Below are 13,741 nucleotides of genomic sequence, written 5' to 3'. Positions count from 1 at the left end.
CGCGCATTGGTCAGGATACTTAAGGTGCCTTCCTGTGCCTTCAGGTAGACATATATCACAGCGCTAACGCGTAGCTGACGCTGCAGGCTCATTTCTTATGTTGTTTTAAATATTGCAACTCGCCGTTTTAAATTTTGCAACTCGCGCTGTCATTCTTGCGCTTTTTACTTTCTGGGGCCTATCATTACAGGGAATAGTTAGGTCATACTTGCATCCTAAATTGGACAACTCACCTGCACTTTGCGGGATTTAGCCAGAATCGGGGGGACTATCTGGGACGCGGTCGCGGCGTTCCGGCCGCCATCTTAGGTGAGGTCTACTGGATCAGACTGCCTTCGGGTGCCATCTTTGGTGGGGATAGAGGTGTGTCCTCGCAGGACTCCCGCGCATTGGTCAGGATACTTAAGGTGCCTTCCTGTGCCTTCAGGTAGACATATATCACAGCGCTAACGCGTAGCTGACGCTGCAGGCTCATTTCTTATGTTGTTTTAAATATTGCAACTCGCCGTTTTAAATTTTGCAACTCGCGCTGTCATTCTTGCGCTTTTTACTTTCTGGGGCCTATCATTACAGGGAATAGTTAGGTCATACTTGCATCCTAAATTGGACAACTCACCTGCACTTTGCGGGATTTAGCCAGAATCGGGGGGACTATCTGGGACGCGGTCGCGGCGTTCCGGCCGCCATCTTAGGTGAGGTCTACTGGATCAGACTGCCTTCGGGTGCCATCTTTGGTGGGGATAGAGGTGTGTCCTCGCAGGACTCCCGCGCATTGGTCAGGATACTTAAGGTGCCTTCCTGTGCCTTCAGGTAGACATATATCACAGCGCTAACGCGTAGCTGACGCTGCAGGCTCATTTCTTATGTTGTTTTAAATATTGCAACTCGCCGTTTTAAATTTTGCAACTCGCGCTGTCATTCTTGCGCTTTTTACTTTCTGGGGCCTATCATTACAGGGAATAGTTAGGTCATACTTGCATCCTAAATTGGACAACTCACCTGCACTTTGCGGGATTTAGCCAGAATCGGGGGGACTATCTGGGACGCGGTCGCGGCGTTCCGGCCGCCATCTTAGGTGAGGTCTACTGGATCAGACTGCCTTCGGGTGCCATCTTTGGTGGGGATAGAGGTGTGTCCTCGCAGGACTCCCGCGCGGATTGCTAGCCACAGTATATAAGCGATGTGTGTACCAGCGCGCAGCGTTGGCGCGCAGCGAGCGTGACGGCGGCGCGCCGGAGGTGCGCCAGAGGTAAGCCCGTTTGCGCCCGTTCGCGCACAGGTCGTGCCGGGAGCCGGGGTCCCTGTTTCACCGTCAAATGCCCGGAAAATATACACCAGAGATATGCTGTTACAATGCAACCTTGAATTGCACCATCAGCCACCTGCTACTGAGCAATATGTACAGCCTCTGTTGTGCGGTCTGCTGAACGTTAGATCATTGAACAAACATCATATGGAAATAGTATTTCTCATAGAGTCCTGTAAGGTCGACATTCTGTTTATGACAGAAACATGGACCAGAGCAGACTGCATGGTGGAGTTAGGGTTAGCATGCCCTCCGGGCTACAAGATCAGACACAACCCGCGGGAGGGAGCTAGAGGAGGGGGTGTGGGTCTTATATTTAGGGAATCGCTCGATGTCTCATTGCTCGATACCAAGTACATCGTGGGCTGTGAGACTCTGGCCTTCTCCATTAAAGGGCACGGAGGTACCCTTTATTCTGGGCTGCTGTGCTATCGGCCCCCTGCCAGTACCCTGTCAGCAGTACCTGAGCTAATTGATACTATCTTCGAGCTCTCTAACACCCATGCCAGGACTCTGATTTTGGGAGACTTCAATCTTTGTCCTGATGGCCCTACAAAGTCTGCTCTCTCGGAGCTGGTTCAGGCCTGCAGTGATATTCACCTGCAGCAGCTGGTACACTCACAGACTCACTCCAAGGGCAATACTCTCGACCTGATCTTCGCAGATTCTGGCCAGGTGGCAGTTCGTGACATCCTCCCTCAATGCTGGACGGATCATGCTTTGGTCCTCTTCTCCGTTGTACTCCCTACGGTACCAACTGGGAGCGGAGGTAGCGGCACTAGGACTAGGATGGGTAGACAGTGGTCAAAGCTGCTTAAACAACCTTGCCTACCATCCTTGTTGAGTGGTGATATTTCCTTAGGAGACAGTGTGGATACAAGCTATGAGTGCCTCAGCCGAAAAATCATTAATTCCCTAGATGGGCTGGCCCCTCTACGCAAAATTAGAGATAGATCTAGGATTGCCATGCCCTGGTTTACCGCTGAGCTATTACAACTGAAGCTCGGTTGTAGACGTGCGGAGCGAGCATGGAGAAAAAATTATTTAGACCCTGAGAAAGTTCTCTTCAAACAGGCCTTATCGACCTATAAAGTACACATCAAAGCCGCAAAAGCACGATTCCTGGAGGATTCACTCGTAAATGCACCGAACAAAACGCAGGCCTTGTTTAAGATTGTTGGGGACCTTGCCCGACCTGCCTCTGCTGCCAATGATATCCCTGCCTCCCAAGCTCTGTGTACTTCTTTGGCGCAGGCTTTTGAGGATAAGATCGCCCTGATCCTAAATAAGCTTGCTTTAACGATTACACCTGTTACTCAACCTGCACAGGGCCCCTTATCAGTGACTGCCACAGTGAGGGAAAGGGTAGCTGGCAAACAGGTATTGTTGGATAGTTTTCCCCTCCCATCTTTCGAGGAATTCTGCTCGGTGGCTAATAGTGTATCCTCCGGCTCCCCGTTTGACCCACTGCCACATAAATACTGGAAAGTATTTCAGGCGGAGCTTTTTCCTCCGTTGCATGCTATTTGCTGTCAGTCCCTTTCCTTGGCACGTGTCCCGGAGTGTTGGAAATTGGCAGTTGTCTCACCTCTACTGAAGAAGGAGACCTTGGACCCCACCTGCCCAGCGAATTATAGACCTATATCGCTGCTCCCTTTTCCCATTAAGATTCTGGAGAAACTGGTTACTAGGCACTTATCCAGTTTTTTGGAGACCAACCTCTGCCTGGACATGTCTCAATTTGGCTTCAGACCTGCACACGGCACGGAGTCTGCCCTGGTGACCGCCTTAGACGATCTTCGTTCGCGGGCCGACACTGGTCGAGCAGCCTTTTTAGTGCTGCTCGACATGTCGGCCGCATTCGATACGGTCAACCACGACATCTTGGTCAGAAGACTTGAGGATGTAGGGGTGAAGGGCTTGGCCCGTGACTGGCTGGCTTCCTATCTGGGTGATAGGCAGCAGGTAGTGGCCCTGCCACCTTTCCAGTCGGAGATCAAAGCAGTTAAGCAGGGTGTTCCGCAAGGGTCTGCCATCAGCCCTATTTTGTTCAACCTTTACCTCCGCCCTCTAGTGAGTCTGATTAAATCATTCGGCATCTCGGTTGTTAACTATGCCGATGATACACAGCTCATTTTTTCCATCGAGGGCAAAGATGCGGTGCCTCTGGAGACCTTCCATCAGTGTATGGCGTCAACTGCGGAATGGTTGAGGCAGAACTCTCTGCAGTTTAACGGCTCAAAAACAGAGGTATTACACTGCTCGTTGGATCGGGTCCCCCGGCCGCTGCCTCCTGACTTTTGGCCCGCCTCTTTTTTAGATGCTCCTTTGGCAGCAGCCTCTGCCAGGAATCTGGGTGTAGTGCTTGGGCCCAATCTTCAACTGGACCTTTTTGTAAATAAAACTGTAGCCACTTGTATGATGCTGCTCCGTATGCTGTGGAAGATCTTGCCGTTGCTGCCGACCCGTGTTCGGCCAGAAGTAGTGCGCTGCACCATACTGAGTAGGTTGGACTACTGCAACGCACTGCTTCTGGGAGCCCCAGCCAATTTGGTGGCTAAATTGCAACGTGTGCAGAATATGGCGGCCAAGTTGGCCTTGTCCCGGCGCCGTTCCGACTCTTCCTCCAGGGCACTAGCCGATCTCCATTGGCTACCTGTCCGGCAACGAGTTATCTTTAAAGCACTTTGTTTAGTGTTCAGAGGACTACATGGACAAGGACCGGTTCCGTTGCAAGAATTGTTCCAGTGGTATGTACCTACTCGCTCCCTTCGATCGCTCTCAGCACATTTTGTGGTAATCCCTAAGGTAATGAGAGCTCGGATGGGTGGGCGAGCTTTTGGATTTGTGGCCGCCAAACAATGGAACACTCTTCCCTTGTCGCTAAGGAGCTCCGGAGACTTTCTTTCTTTTAAGAGGGAACTCAAAACCTTTCTCTTTCCTAGGTCTGATTAAATCTCGTCAACTACTCTGTGTGGTGTTGGTATAAGTGTCTGAAGCGCCAGGATACCCTTCGGGTGACAGTCTGCGCTATACAAGTATGCCATACATACATACATACATCTATGGGGGTTGCAGGCTTCTGTGTATTATAATGTAGTAGGCAATTGCCATTAGCAAAATGATTTATTCTTATTTCCCCGTTCCCTGCTTTGTATAGTGATCCTTTTCGTTTCCATGTTTATATATTCTGATACAATCCACTCCCATGTAACTAAAAGCTGCTATTATCAATGTAAGGTCAAATCTTAGAGTCCCTTTCCTGAACTGCACTGAGCTCTGATCCCCTGTTTTTATCATGCTCATTATTAACATGTATACTTTCTTGCCCTTCTCATGCCTCTACCCATTGTACAATGAGTATAGCCACCTGCATTCTAAATATACAAACCTTCTGATTTTTTCACTTTATACACTAAGTCAGTATATGGTTTTCTACTCCTCATGACACCTCTGGCAATATATGATAGTTGTACAGCGCCTTGTGAAGTTTGCAATATGTAAAACAAGAAACAGAGAAATAAATGGCTGGGATGAACAACTTAGCTGTTTGTAAACTAAAAAAGTCCAATACACATATCTTACCTCCCAGTGACTAAATACCAGTTGTGGGCTAGCTAGGCCACTTGTCCGTTTCCGGATTTCATCAGCAAAACCAAAACTCTCGGCTACAGGAAGCACTGCCTTAATAATGAACATATCTGTTCCTTCTTTCATCTCTTCAAGTAAAACTCGCCCTTCTCTTCTTGACAATACTGCATAAACACGACCTGTAAAAACATAAATGTTACTTAAAAACAATACCCATTTATATTCTGCTATTACAAGGCACAAACATACAATAGCTTTAAAGACTGCTACCATAGTCTAGAACGCTCTTTAACGCCCTGCTCTCAAAGTTAAGCATGTAAGTTATAAGAGAAGAACAAGTTACTTACCTTCGGTAACGCTTCTTCTGGTGGACACAGTATCTGCCTGTGGATTCCTCACCTTATGAATATCCCCTGCGCCAGCATTCCGCTGAATTGTTTCCTAGCTCTTCATGCCGACGAGGATGTCACAATGCCACGGCTCTGCACGCGACTCCGCATGACGTCACCGGAGCCATAAGAGAGCCTCCTCGGCGTGATGACGTCAGTTCCACCCATTTTTTCCGTGCCTCCGAGATGAACAGGTGGACTGACAACAGATTCAAAGTGTACACAGTACACAATATTCAAACAAATACACATGGAGTAAACCCTAAAGGAATGTCAAAGAATATAAGTATTTCCTACAAATGTACCAAATAGATAGGAGATACAATGTAAAACAACATGTCAAACAAAGTAGCCTTTAGGGTAAACAAGGTTGGACATCGGGGAGGAGGGTGGGACAGTGAGGAATCCAAAAGCAGATACTGTATCCATCAGAAAAAGCGTTACTGAAGGTAAGTAACCTGTTCTTCTGATGGATACATCTGCCTGTGGATTCCTCACCTTATGAATAGATTCCCACAGCAGTCCCACTCCCGGAGGAAGGTGTCCACCCTTCTATACCAGAAATGTCTGCAGGACAGAGCGCGCAAAATGGCCCTCCCTCCTCATTTCGGAACCCAAGCAATAATACTTTACGAAAGTATGGCGGGAAGCCCAAGTCCGTGCCTTACAAATGTCCACTACAGGAACACCTCTGGCCAAAGCAGAGGTGGATGACTTGGCTCTAGTAGAATGAGCTCTAATACCCACAGGAGGTTCCTTACCAGCAAGGGTGTAGCAGATCTTGATGCACAAGATGATCCATCTGGGTAGAGTGCGCTTGTGCACAGCCTTGCCCTTCATGCGTCCAACGTAGCCCACACAAAGCTGATTGTCCAATCGCAAGTCCTTAGTCATGTCCAAATAAAAGCTCACCGCTTTTTTAGGATCCAGGCGGTGAAGTCTCTCCTCCTCCTTGGAAGGGTGAGGGGGAGGATAGAACACAGAAAGAGTAATGGAAGGAGGTAACCACCTTAGGCAGAAAAGCACCCTGGTCCTGAGGACCATCCTTTCAGCATGTATGGTCAAAAATGGAGGTTTGAACTAAGAGCCTGAAGCTCGCTCACTCTCGTTGCTAAGGTAATAGCCACAAGAAAGACCGTTTTAAAAGACTGTAGTCTCAAAGGACAACTATGTAATGTAAGGGCTCAAACGGGGAACCCATCAAGAAAGTAAAAACAAGATTTAAATCCCATTGAGGCATAACAAAAGGAACAGGCGGAAACCTATTGGTAAGGCCCTTAATAAATCGCAAAACAAAGGGAGACTTAAATAAAGACGGCTGATCCGGCAAACACAGAAACGCCGATAAAGCTGACAAATAGCTCTTAACATTGGCCACAGCAAAAACCCTGCTGAGCCAGGAAAAGTGCAAACTGAAGAATATCTGACAAGTGGGCCTTAAATAATCAATGGATCTCTCGCCACACCATTTAACAAACCTAGACCATCTATAGGAGTAAATCGGCTTAGTGGAGTGTCGCCTGGACGATAAGATAACATCCACCACATCCGGCGGGAGAGAGAATGGACTCAGGTTGCCCCGTTCAATCTCCAAGCATGAAGGTGCAGGCTCTGGAGGTGAGGGTGTAAAATCTGCCCCCGCGACTGCGAAAGGAGGTCTGCCCTGAGAGGGAGACGGAGCAGAGGGTACGGTGAGAGGTGAAGTAGATCTGTGTACCACACACTTCTTGGCCAATTCGGGGCAATCAATATTACTTGGGCCCGGTCTTGGCGAATCTTCCTCAGGACCTGAGGAATCAAGGGTATGGGAGGAAACGCGTAAAGGAGTTACGAGCTCCAATCCAACTGAAATGCGTCCCCTAGCACCCCCTGCATCGGATACTGGAGACTGCAGAACAACGGACAATGCGCGTTCTCGTGAGTGGCAAACAGGTCCAACCGAGGAGACCCCCACATCTGGAAGATGTGATGGACCACCTCCGGATGAAGCCGCCACTCGTGATCGCCGAGTATTGCCGACTGAGACTGTCCGCATGAACATGTAGCACACTGGCTAGATGATTTGCAAACACACAAATCTGATGGTCCTGAGCCCAGGACCAGAGTCGCAGACCTTCTCGACAGAGACGATACGACCCTACACCTCCCTGTTTGTTGATGTACCACATCGTAGTAGTGTTGTCCGTCAGGACTTGAACTGACTGACCGCGAAGGGAAGGAAGGAAAGCCTTTAGTGCCAAACGAATCGCCCGCAATTCCAGAAGGTTGATGTGAAACAACCTTTCCTCTGTAGACCAAAGACCTTTGACCTCCAGATCCTCCTGATGAGCACCCCACCCCAGAGTGGAGGCATCCGTGATCACAGTGGCCATCAGCGGAGGAGGTTGAAAGGGCTTGCCTTGAGACAGGTTGCCCTACACACTCCATCAAGTCAGATCCGCTGCAGCGTCTCTGGAGATTCTGACTGACTCACTGAGATCTCTGTTGTGTTGAAATCACTGCTTGCTGAGGCACCACTGGAGTGCCCTCATGTGCCAGCGTGCATGACTGACCAACAGTATGTAGGAAGCGAACAGACCGAGCAGGAGAAGGACCTTCAGGACCGGAAGAACCGCTCCATCATAAAACAAAGGAATCATCTCCTGAATGTCAAGAATTCTTTGAGGATGTGGAAAAGCTTGACACACAGTAGTATCCAGTACTGTCCCTATGAACAGGTTGCGCTGAGAGGGCACCAGGTGAGATTTGGGCACATTTATTGAAAAGCCCAAGTTGAACAACAGCTGAGTTGTTACCCGCAGATGATGAAGCACCATCTCTGGCGACTGCTTTGAGCAGCCAGTCGTCCAGATAAGGGAAAACTGTAATCCCCAAGCTTCTGAGATGAGCTGCCACCACTGCCATCACCTTTGTGAAGACTCGAGGTGCAGTAGTAAGACCAAACAGGAGCACCGCAAACTGGTAGTGCTGCGACCCTACCATAAAACAGAGATACTTCCTGTGCGACTTAAGGATGGGGATGTAAAAATACGCATCCTGTAAATCGATCGACACCATCCAGTCCTCTTGCTGCAGCGCCAAAAGAACCTGAGCAAGGGTCAGCATCTTGAATTTCTCTTGCTTGAGGTAAAAATTCAAGACCCTGAGGTCCAGAATCGGACGTAACCTGCCATCCTTGGGGATCAGGAAATACCGGGAGTAGCATCCCTGACCCCTTTCCCGCTCCGGAACCACCGCTATCGCACCTTTTTGTAGTAATGTAAGGACATCCTTCTGTAGAAGAAGCAAATGGTCCTCTGAAAATAAACCTTGGTAAGGAGGAGGAAATTCCCGAAAGGGAACGGCATACCCATTCTCTACAAGGTTCAAAACCCAAAGGTCTGACATGACCGATTTCCAACCCTGTAGAAAGTGAGACAACCGATCCTCTACAGGACCCACATGATCCAGGACGGGGGATCTAGGGCTGCTTTCCTGCATTATTAGGGGGAGCAGGAGAAGTAGAAGAGGAGGAGGAGAGATTGCGGGCAGAATCACGTTGGCGACCTCTGGCTTTTCCTCTATATGACCTATAGAGAGGATTTTGCTGCTGCTGCTGAGGTTGTCCAAGCCGCGAAAGGAAGACCTTCCAAATCCACAATACTTTTTATATTCAAACCCCCTTGATTGGGTTTGCAATCCCAAGGATTTCGCCGTGGCTCTGCTATCTTTAAACCTTTGAAGTGCAGAATCAGCCTTCTCCCCGAAAAGCTTTGAACCATCAAAAGGCAAATCAAGAAGGGTAGCCTGAACATCCGGGGAAAATCCAGAGGATCTAAACCAAGCTTGTCTCCTGGTAACTTTCGAGGAACCCATAACTCTGACCACTGAATCAACCGTATCCAGGCCGGATTGAATAACCTGTCTAGCAGCAGCCTGAGCATCTGACAGAATCTCCATAAAATGTTCCCGCTCATCAGGCAACATGGACGCCAATTGCTTCGCCGAATCCATCAAAGCACGTATATAACGGCCCGACAAACAGGTAGCATTGGTCGATTTTAGTGCCATGCTAGATGAAGAAAATACTTTTTTAGCAGACTGCTCCAGCTTCTTAGAGTCCCTGTCGGCAGGAGCCTGAGGAAAAGTGCCTGAGATTGTTTAGAGCAGGACACCTGTACCACCAAACATTCTGGAGACGGGTGAGAAGAAAGAAAAAGAGAGTCTCCTGGAGCAGTTCTACATCTTCTTGCCACAGATTTAGACACAGCAGGAGAAGAGAGAGGTATACGCCACACATCCATGATAGGCTCAGTTAAAGCCTCATTAAAGGGCAACAAGGGCTCAACTATTGAAGAAGGCGAATGTAAAACTTCAGTGAGCAAATTCGGCCTATACTCAGCCATAGGTAATTGTAAGTCAAAAAGCTCTGCAGCCTTTCTTATGACATTATGATAAGGAGCTACCTCTTGAGGTGGAGATCCCCTTGATGAAGATAATGAAGGGAATAGGAGGAAAGAGATGAGTTATGCCCTTCAAGAAACGATTAACCCCCAGGGACTTGAAAAGAGGAGGTTGATCTGGAAGCCAAAGGAAGGCATAGATGGTTGAAAGGTAGCCCTTGATAGTGCCTAGAGCAGAGCCCTGCTGGGCCAAAGAAAGAAGAAACAAGAGAACCTCAGAAAGAGGGGCAGAAAGGGGATCCACAGGAGGGACGCCTGGCTGCCAAGATTAGATCGCAAACTCCGAGGGGGGAGGGGGATGGGGGGGGGTCGGGCAGGTCAAAAGACATCAACTGCCGCCGCTCAATCTCCACGCAAGGAGGTGGAGGCTTGACAGGTTTCGGGTGGAGGACCGTCCCCTGCTGCTGCTACAGAAGATCCTCCCGAAGAGGCAGTCTGATAGGAAGATCTTTGGCCATGCTCAAGAGCTCAGGGTAACAGACTCTTCGTGCCCAGTCGGGAGCTACAAGAATTACTTGGGCCCGGTCACGCCTGATCTTCTTCAGTACTCTGGGCAGAAGTGGTATAGGCGGAAAGGCGTACAACAAACCACAACTCCACTCGCAAAAAAAAGCGTCACTGAGCGAGCGTGGCCTTGGAAATTCCAATGCACAGAATTGATAATATTGCGCGCTCTCTTCGGTGTTGAATAGATCTAACCAAGGCTCTACCCACTGTCGAAAGAGACCTTGCACCACCTCCGATTGAAGACGCCATTCATGATCCATCATGCACCCGCGGCTGAGTTCGTCCACCCTGGCGTTCAGAGAACCTGCCAGGTTTTGAACCACCAGAGATATGCCCTGATATTCCAGCCATGTCCAGAGGCAAAGGGCCTCCTGACAGAGGGTTCACAACTCCAACTCGCCCTGTTTGTTGCATTACCAGATGGCGGTGGGGTTGTCCATGAACACCTGCACGACTCTTCCCCGGACAGAGGGAAGGAATGCCTTCAGTGTAAGACGGATCGCTCGGAGCTGCAGAAGGTTGATGTGAAGCCCGGACTCCGCCGGAGACCAGAGGCCTCTGATCTCTGCCTCTCCCATGTGGCTGCCCCATCCCCGAAGGGATGCATCCGTCAGCACAGTGTGGTCTGGTTGGGGAAGGGAGAGGGATCTGCCATTGACCCAATCCTTGTTCGTGAGCCATGACTGCAGTTGCTGTGCAGTGCCCTCCGAGATTGGGAAGCAATTGGACATATTCTCCAGATGCTGCACCCGCTGGAACTTCAGGTCCCACTGCAGAGCCCGCATATGCCTCCTGGCATGATCGACCAGCAAGATGCAGGAGGTCATGAGGCTCAGCAGCCTCAGAGTCATTCTGACCGAAACCCGGGATAGAGGCTGAAAGATCAGAATCAAACCCTGAATATCCCGGACTAGCTGTACGGGAGGATAGACCCAAAAAAACGTCGTGTCCACAACCGCTACGATGAAGAGGAGCTTCTGAGAGGGAATCAGGTGCAACTTCAGCACATCGATGGAGAACCTCAGCAAATGCAGGAGGTCGGCCATAGTCTGGAGGTGGGAGATGACTGCCTGGGGTGAGCCCGCCTTCAACAGCCAGTCGTCGAGATAAGGGAAGACTGAAACCCCTGATCTGGACAGATGAGCTGCGAACACGGCCATCACTTTCGTGAACACCCAAGTGGTGCTGGTAAGGCCAAAAGGGAGCATGGTAAATTGAAAATGCTCGTGGTCTACCGTGAACCATAGGTAACGCCGGTGGGCCGGCAGGACGGGGATGTGAAAATAAGCGTCCTGCAAGTCCAATGCTACCATCCAGTCTTCCGGGTCAAGGGCAGACAAGACCTGAGCAAGTGTTAACATGCTGAACTTCACCTTCCAGAGGAAGCGATTGACGTCCCTGAGGTCCAAGATAGGACGCAGGCCCTTGTCCTTCTTGGGGACCAGAAAGTAGTGGGGGGTAACAACCACGACCTACTTCTGGGAGAGGAACGCACTGGATGGCTTCCTTGTCCAAGAGAGCCGTAACTTCCTGCTGGAGAAGTGCCAGATGATCCTCCGACATGAGGTGGTATCTCGGTGGCATGGCTGAAGGGGTAGTCTCAAAAGGGAGGGAGTAGCTCCTTCGGACTATTTGCAACCCACCTGTCCGATGTGATGGTGCGCCAGTGGGGGAGGTGATGGAGAATCCAGCCGCCCACTGGCGTTTGATGGACCTGAAAGGTCAGACTAGGAGGGTTTGGAGGCTGCTGCAGAGGTGGGGTTGGTGGACTGGCCTGCCCACTGCCCCGGAAACACGTTCCCAGCCGCGTGAAGGTTGGGTAACTTGCTGTGGCCTGTGCCTCTGGGCGGGACGTAGCTGGGCACCCCTTCCGTAGCCATGAAAGGGGCGAAAAGCAGACTGCGCAGGGCGGGTGGAGAAGCCCAAGGACTTGGCCGTAGCACGTGAGTCCTTGAAACGCTCTAGAGCGTTGTCTGCTTTGTCGCAAAAAAGGAGATGGCCATCACAGAGCATGTCAATCAAGGTGTTCTGGACATACCCTGAAAAGCCAGTGGACCTCATCCAGGCGTAGCAACGAAGCGCTACTGACGTGGAAATAGTTCTGCCCAGAGAGTCAGCGGTGTCCAGCCCACAACGTATTGTAAACTTTGCTGCATCCCTCCCGGCGACGACAGCCTGGAGAGCACTGCCCGGGCCTCTTCCGGACACTGAGGCAGCACCTGCGCCACCGTATCCCACACCGAGTGGGAATAACGGCCCGAGAGACATGCGGTGTTTACGGACCACAGTCCTAAGCTGGCGGAAGAGAACATTTTCCTACCAAGGTGGTCCAGCTTCTTGGATTCCTTTTCCGGTGGAGTGGTAGGGAAGGCGCTTTTGGAAGTGGAGGCTTGGACTACCAAGCTCTCCGGGGTGGGGTGTTGGGAGAGGAATGTGGGGTTGCCCGGAGCCGAGCGGCGACATTGGGCAATAATCCTGTCCACGGGAGCCCCCGTGTTGGGCCTGGACCACGTGCCCAAAAGGATGTCGGTGAGGGCCTCATTAATCGGCAGCAGGGGCTCCGAAGAGCTCGCAGCCGGTTGAAGCACCTCTGTTAGTCCTGACCACCATTGTGAGAAGCTTGAGGTTAAGAGCCTCAGCCGCCCTACGCAACACCACTGGGTACGACGCTCCCTCCTCCATAGCCACGGTAGGAAGAGACAACATGCCAAGGCCAGGTGAAGTGTCAAGACCACTCACATCCCCCAGTTCCTCTGTCCAGTCCTGGTCAGAGCCTAGCTGATCAGTTACAGGGTCCCCTGACCCCTCCCAGTCCTCCTCCTCATCATCTGGATGCCACTCACGTGAAAAGAGGCTCCAGGAGTGAACAGAGGCACAAAAACCCCATCCGACGCTGGGTCCGAAGTCGGATGACGCCGGTCCGGCTCAGTGTCCACGTTGAGATGGAGGCCGAGGTCGACGCCGGCCTGTGGGCCGACCGACGTCGAGCTCGGTAGTGGTGCTGTCAGAAGCGGTGCCGGTGGAGGTGTAACGAGGTCAACTGGCGCCAATCGGATCTAGGCCTGGATCCAAGGAGGGCCTGTTGCGCCGGAGCCGGCAGCAGCGACGACCGAGGCCCCCAAACAGAATCCGCGGGACCCGAAGGTGCACTGGCGGGGTCGGTCCGCCCAAAGATGGCATGCATTGCCTCGTTGAACATACGAAGCTGGGCATGAGTCGCTCCGGGTCCCGGAAAGGGAGGGAAACTCAGAGTTGACTCGTGGGAGGGGCACCACCCGCGTACCTCTCAGATTGGCTGACCAACAAGAAGTCGAAGAGCGACAATGATTCTGCAACTTCTTTTTATGCTTCGACCTACCCGACCCAGAGTGTGAAGACTTCGAAGATTTGGAACCGGAATGGTGATGGCTCAGCGACCGATCCCTCGACCTCCCTCTCGACCGGGACATCGAAAAAGAAGTCGACAAAAAGTTAGTCAAAAAATGACTGAGGTACCGCTCTTCCCG

General features: G+C 51.0%; 1 protein-coding gene across 5 annotated transcripts in view; it reads right to left on the bottom strand.

Annotated features, from left to right (window-relative positions):
• EFL1 (elongation factor like GTPase 1) overlaps positions 1–13,741 on the bottom strand; it is a 987,271-nt gene that overhangs the window by 161,676 nt on the left and 811,854 nt on the right. For all 5 annotated transcript variants that reach the window (XM_085644294.1, XM_085644291.1, XM_085644292.1 and 2 more), the window contains exon 19: positions 4,892–5,076. In XM_085644294.1, the coding sequence (XP_085500420.1) occupies positions 4,892–5,076 (185 nt within the window). The remainder of the gene's footprint in view (positions 1–4,891; positions 5,077–13,741) is intronic.

The sequence above is a fragment of the Triturus cristatus genome, chromosome 3_1, assembly GCF_964204655.1.
Source record: "Triturus cristatus chromosome 3_1, aTriCri1.1, whole genome shotgun sequence".
Taxonomy (NCBI): Eukaryota; Metazoa; Chordata; class Amphibia; order Caudata; family Salamandridae; genus Triturus; species Triturus cristatus.
The sequence above is the reverse complement of the archived record's forward strand: the minus strand, read 5'-3'. Positions and strand labels throughout refer to the sequence as shown.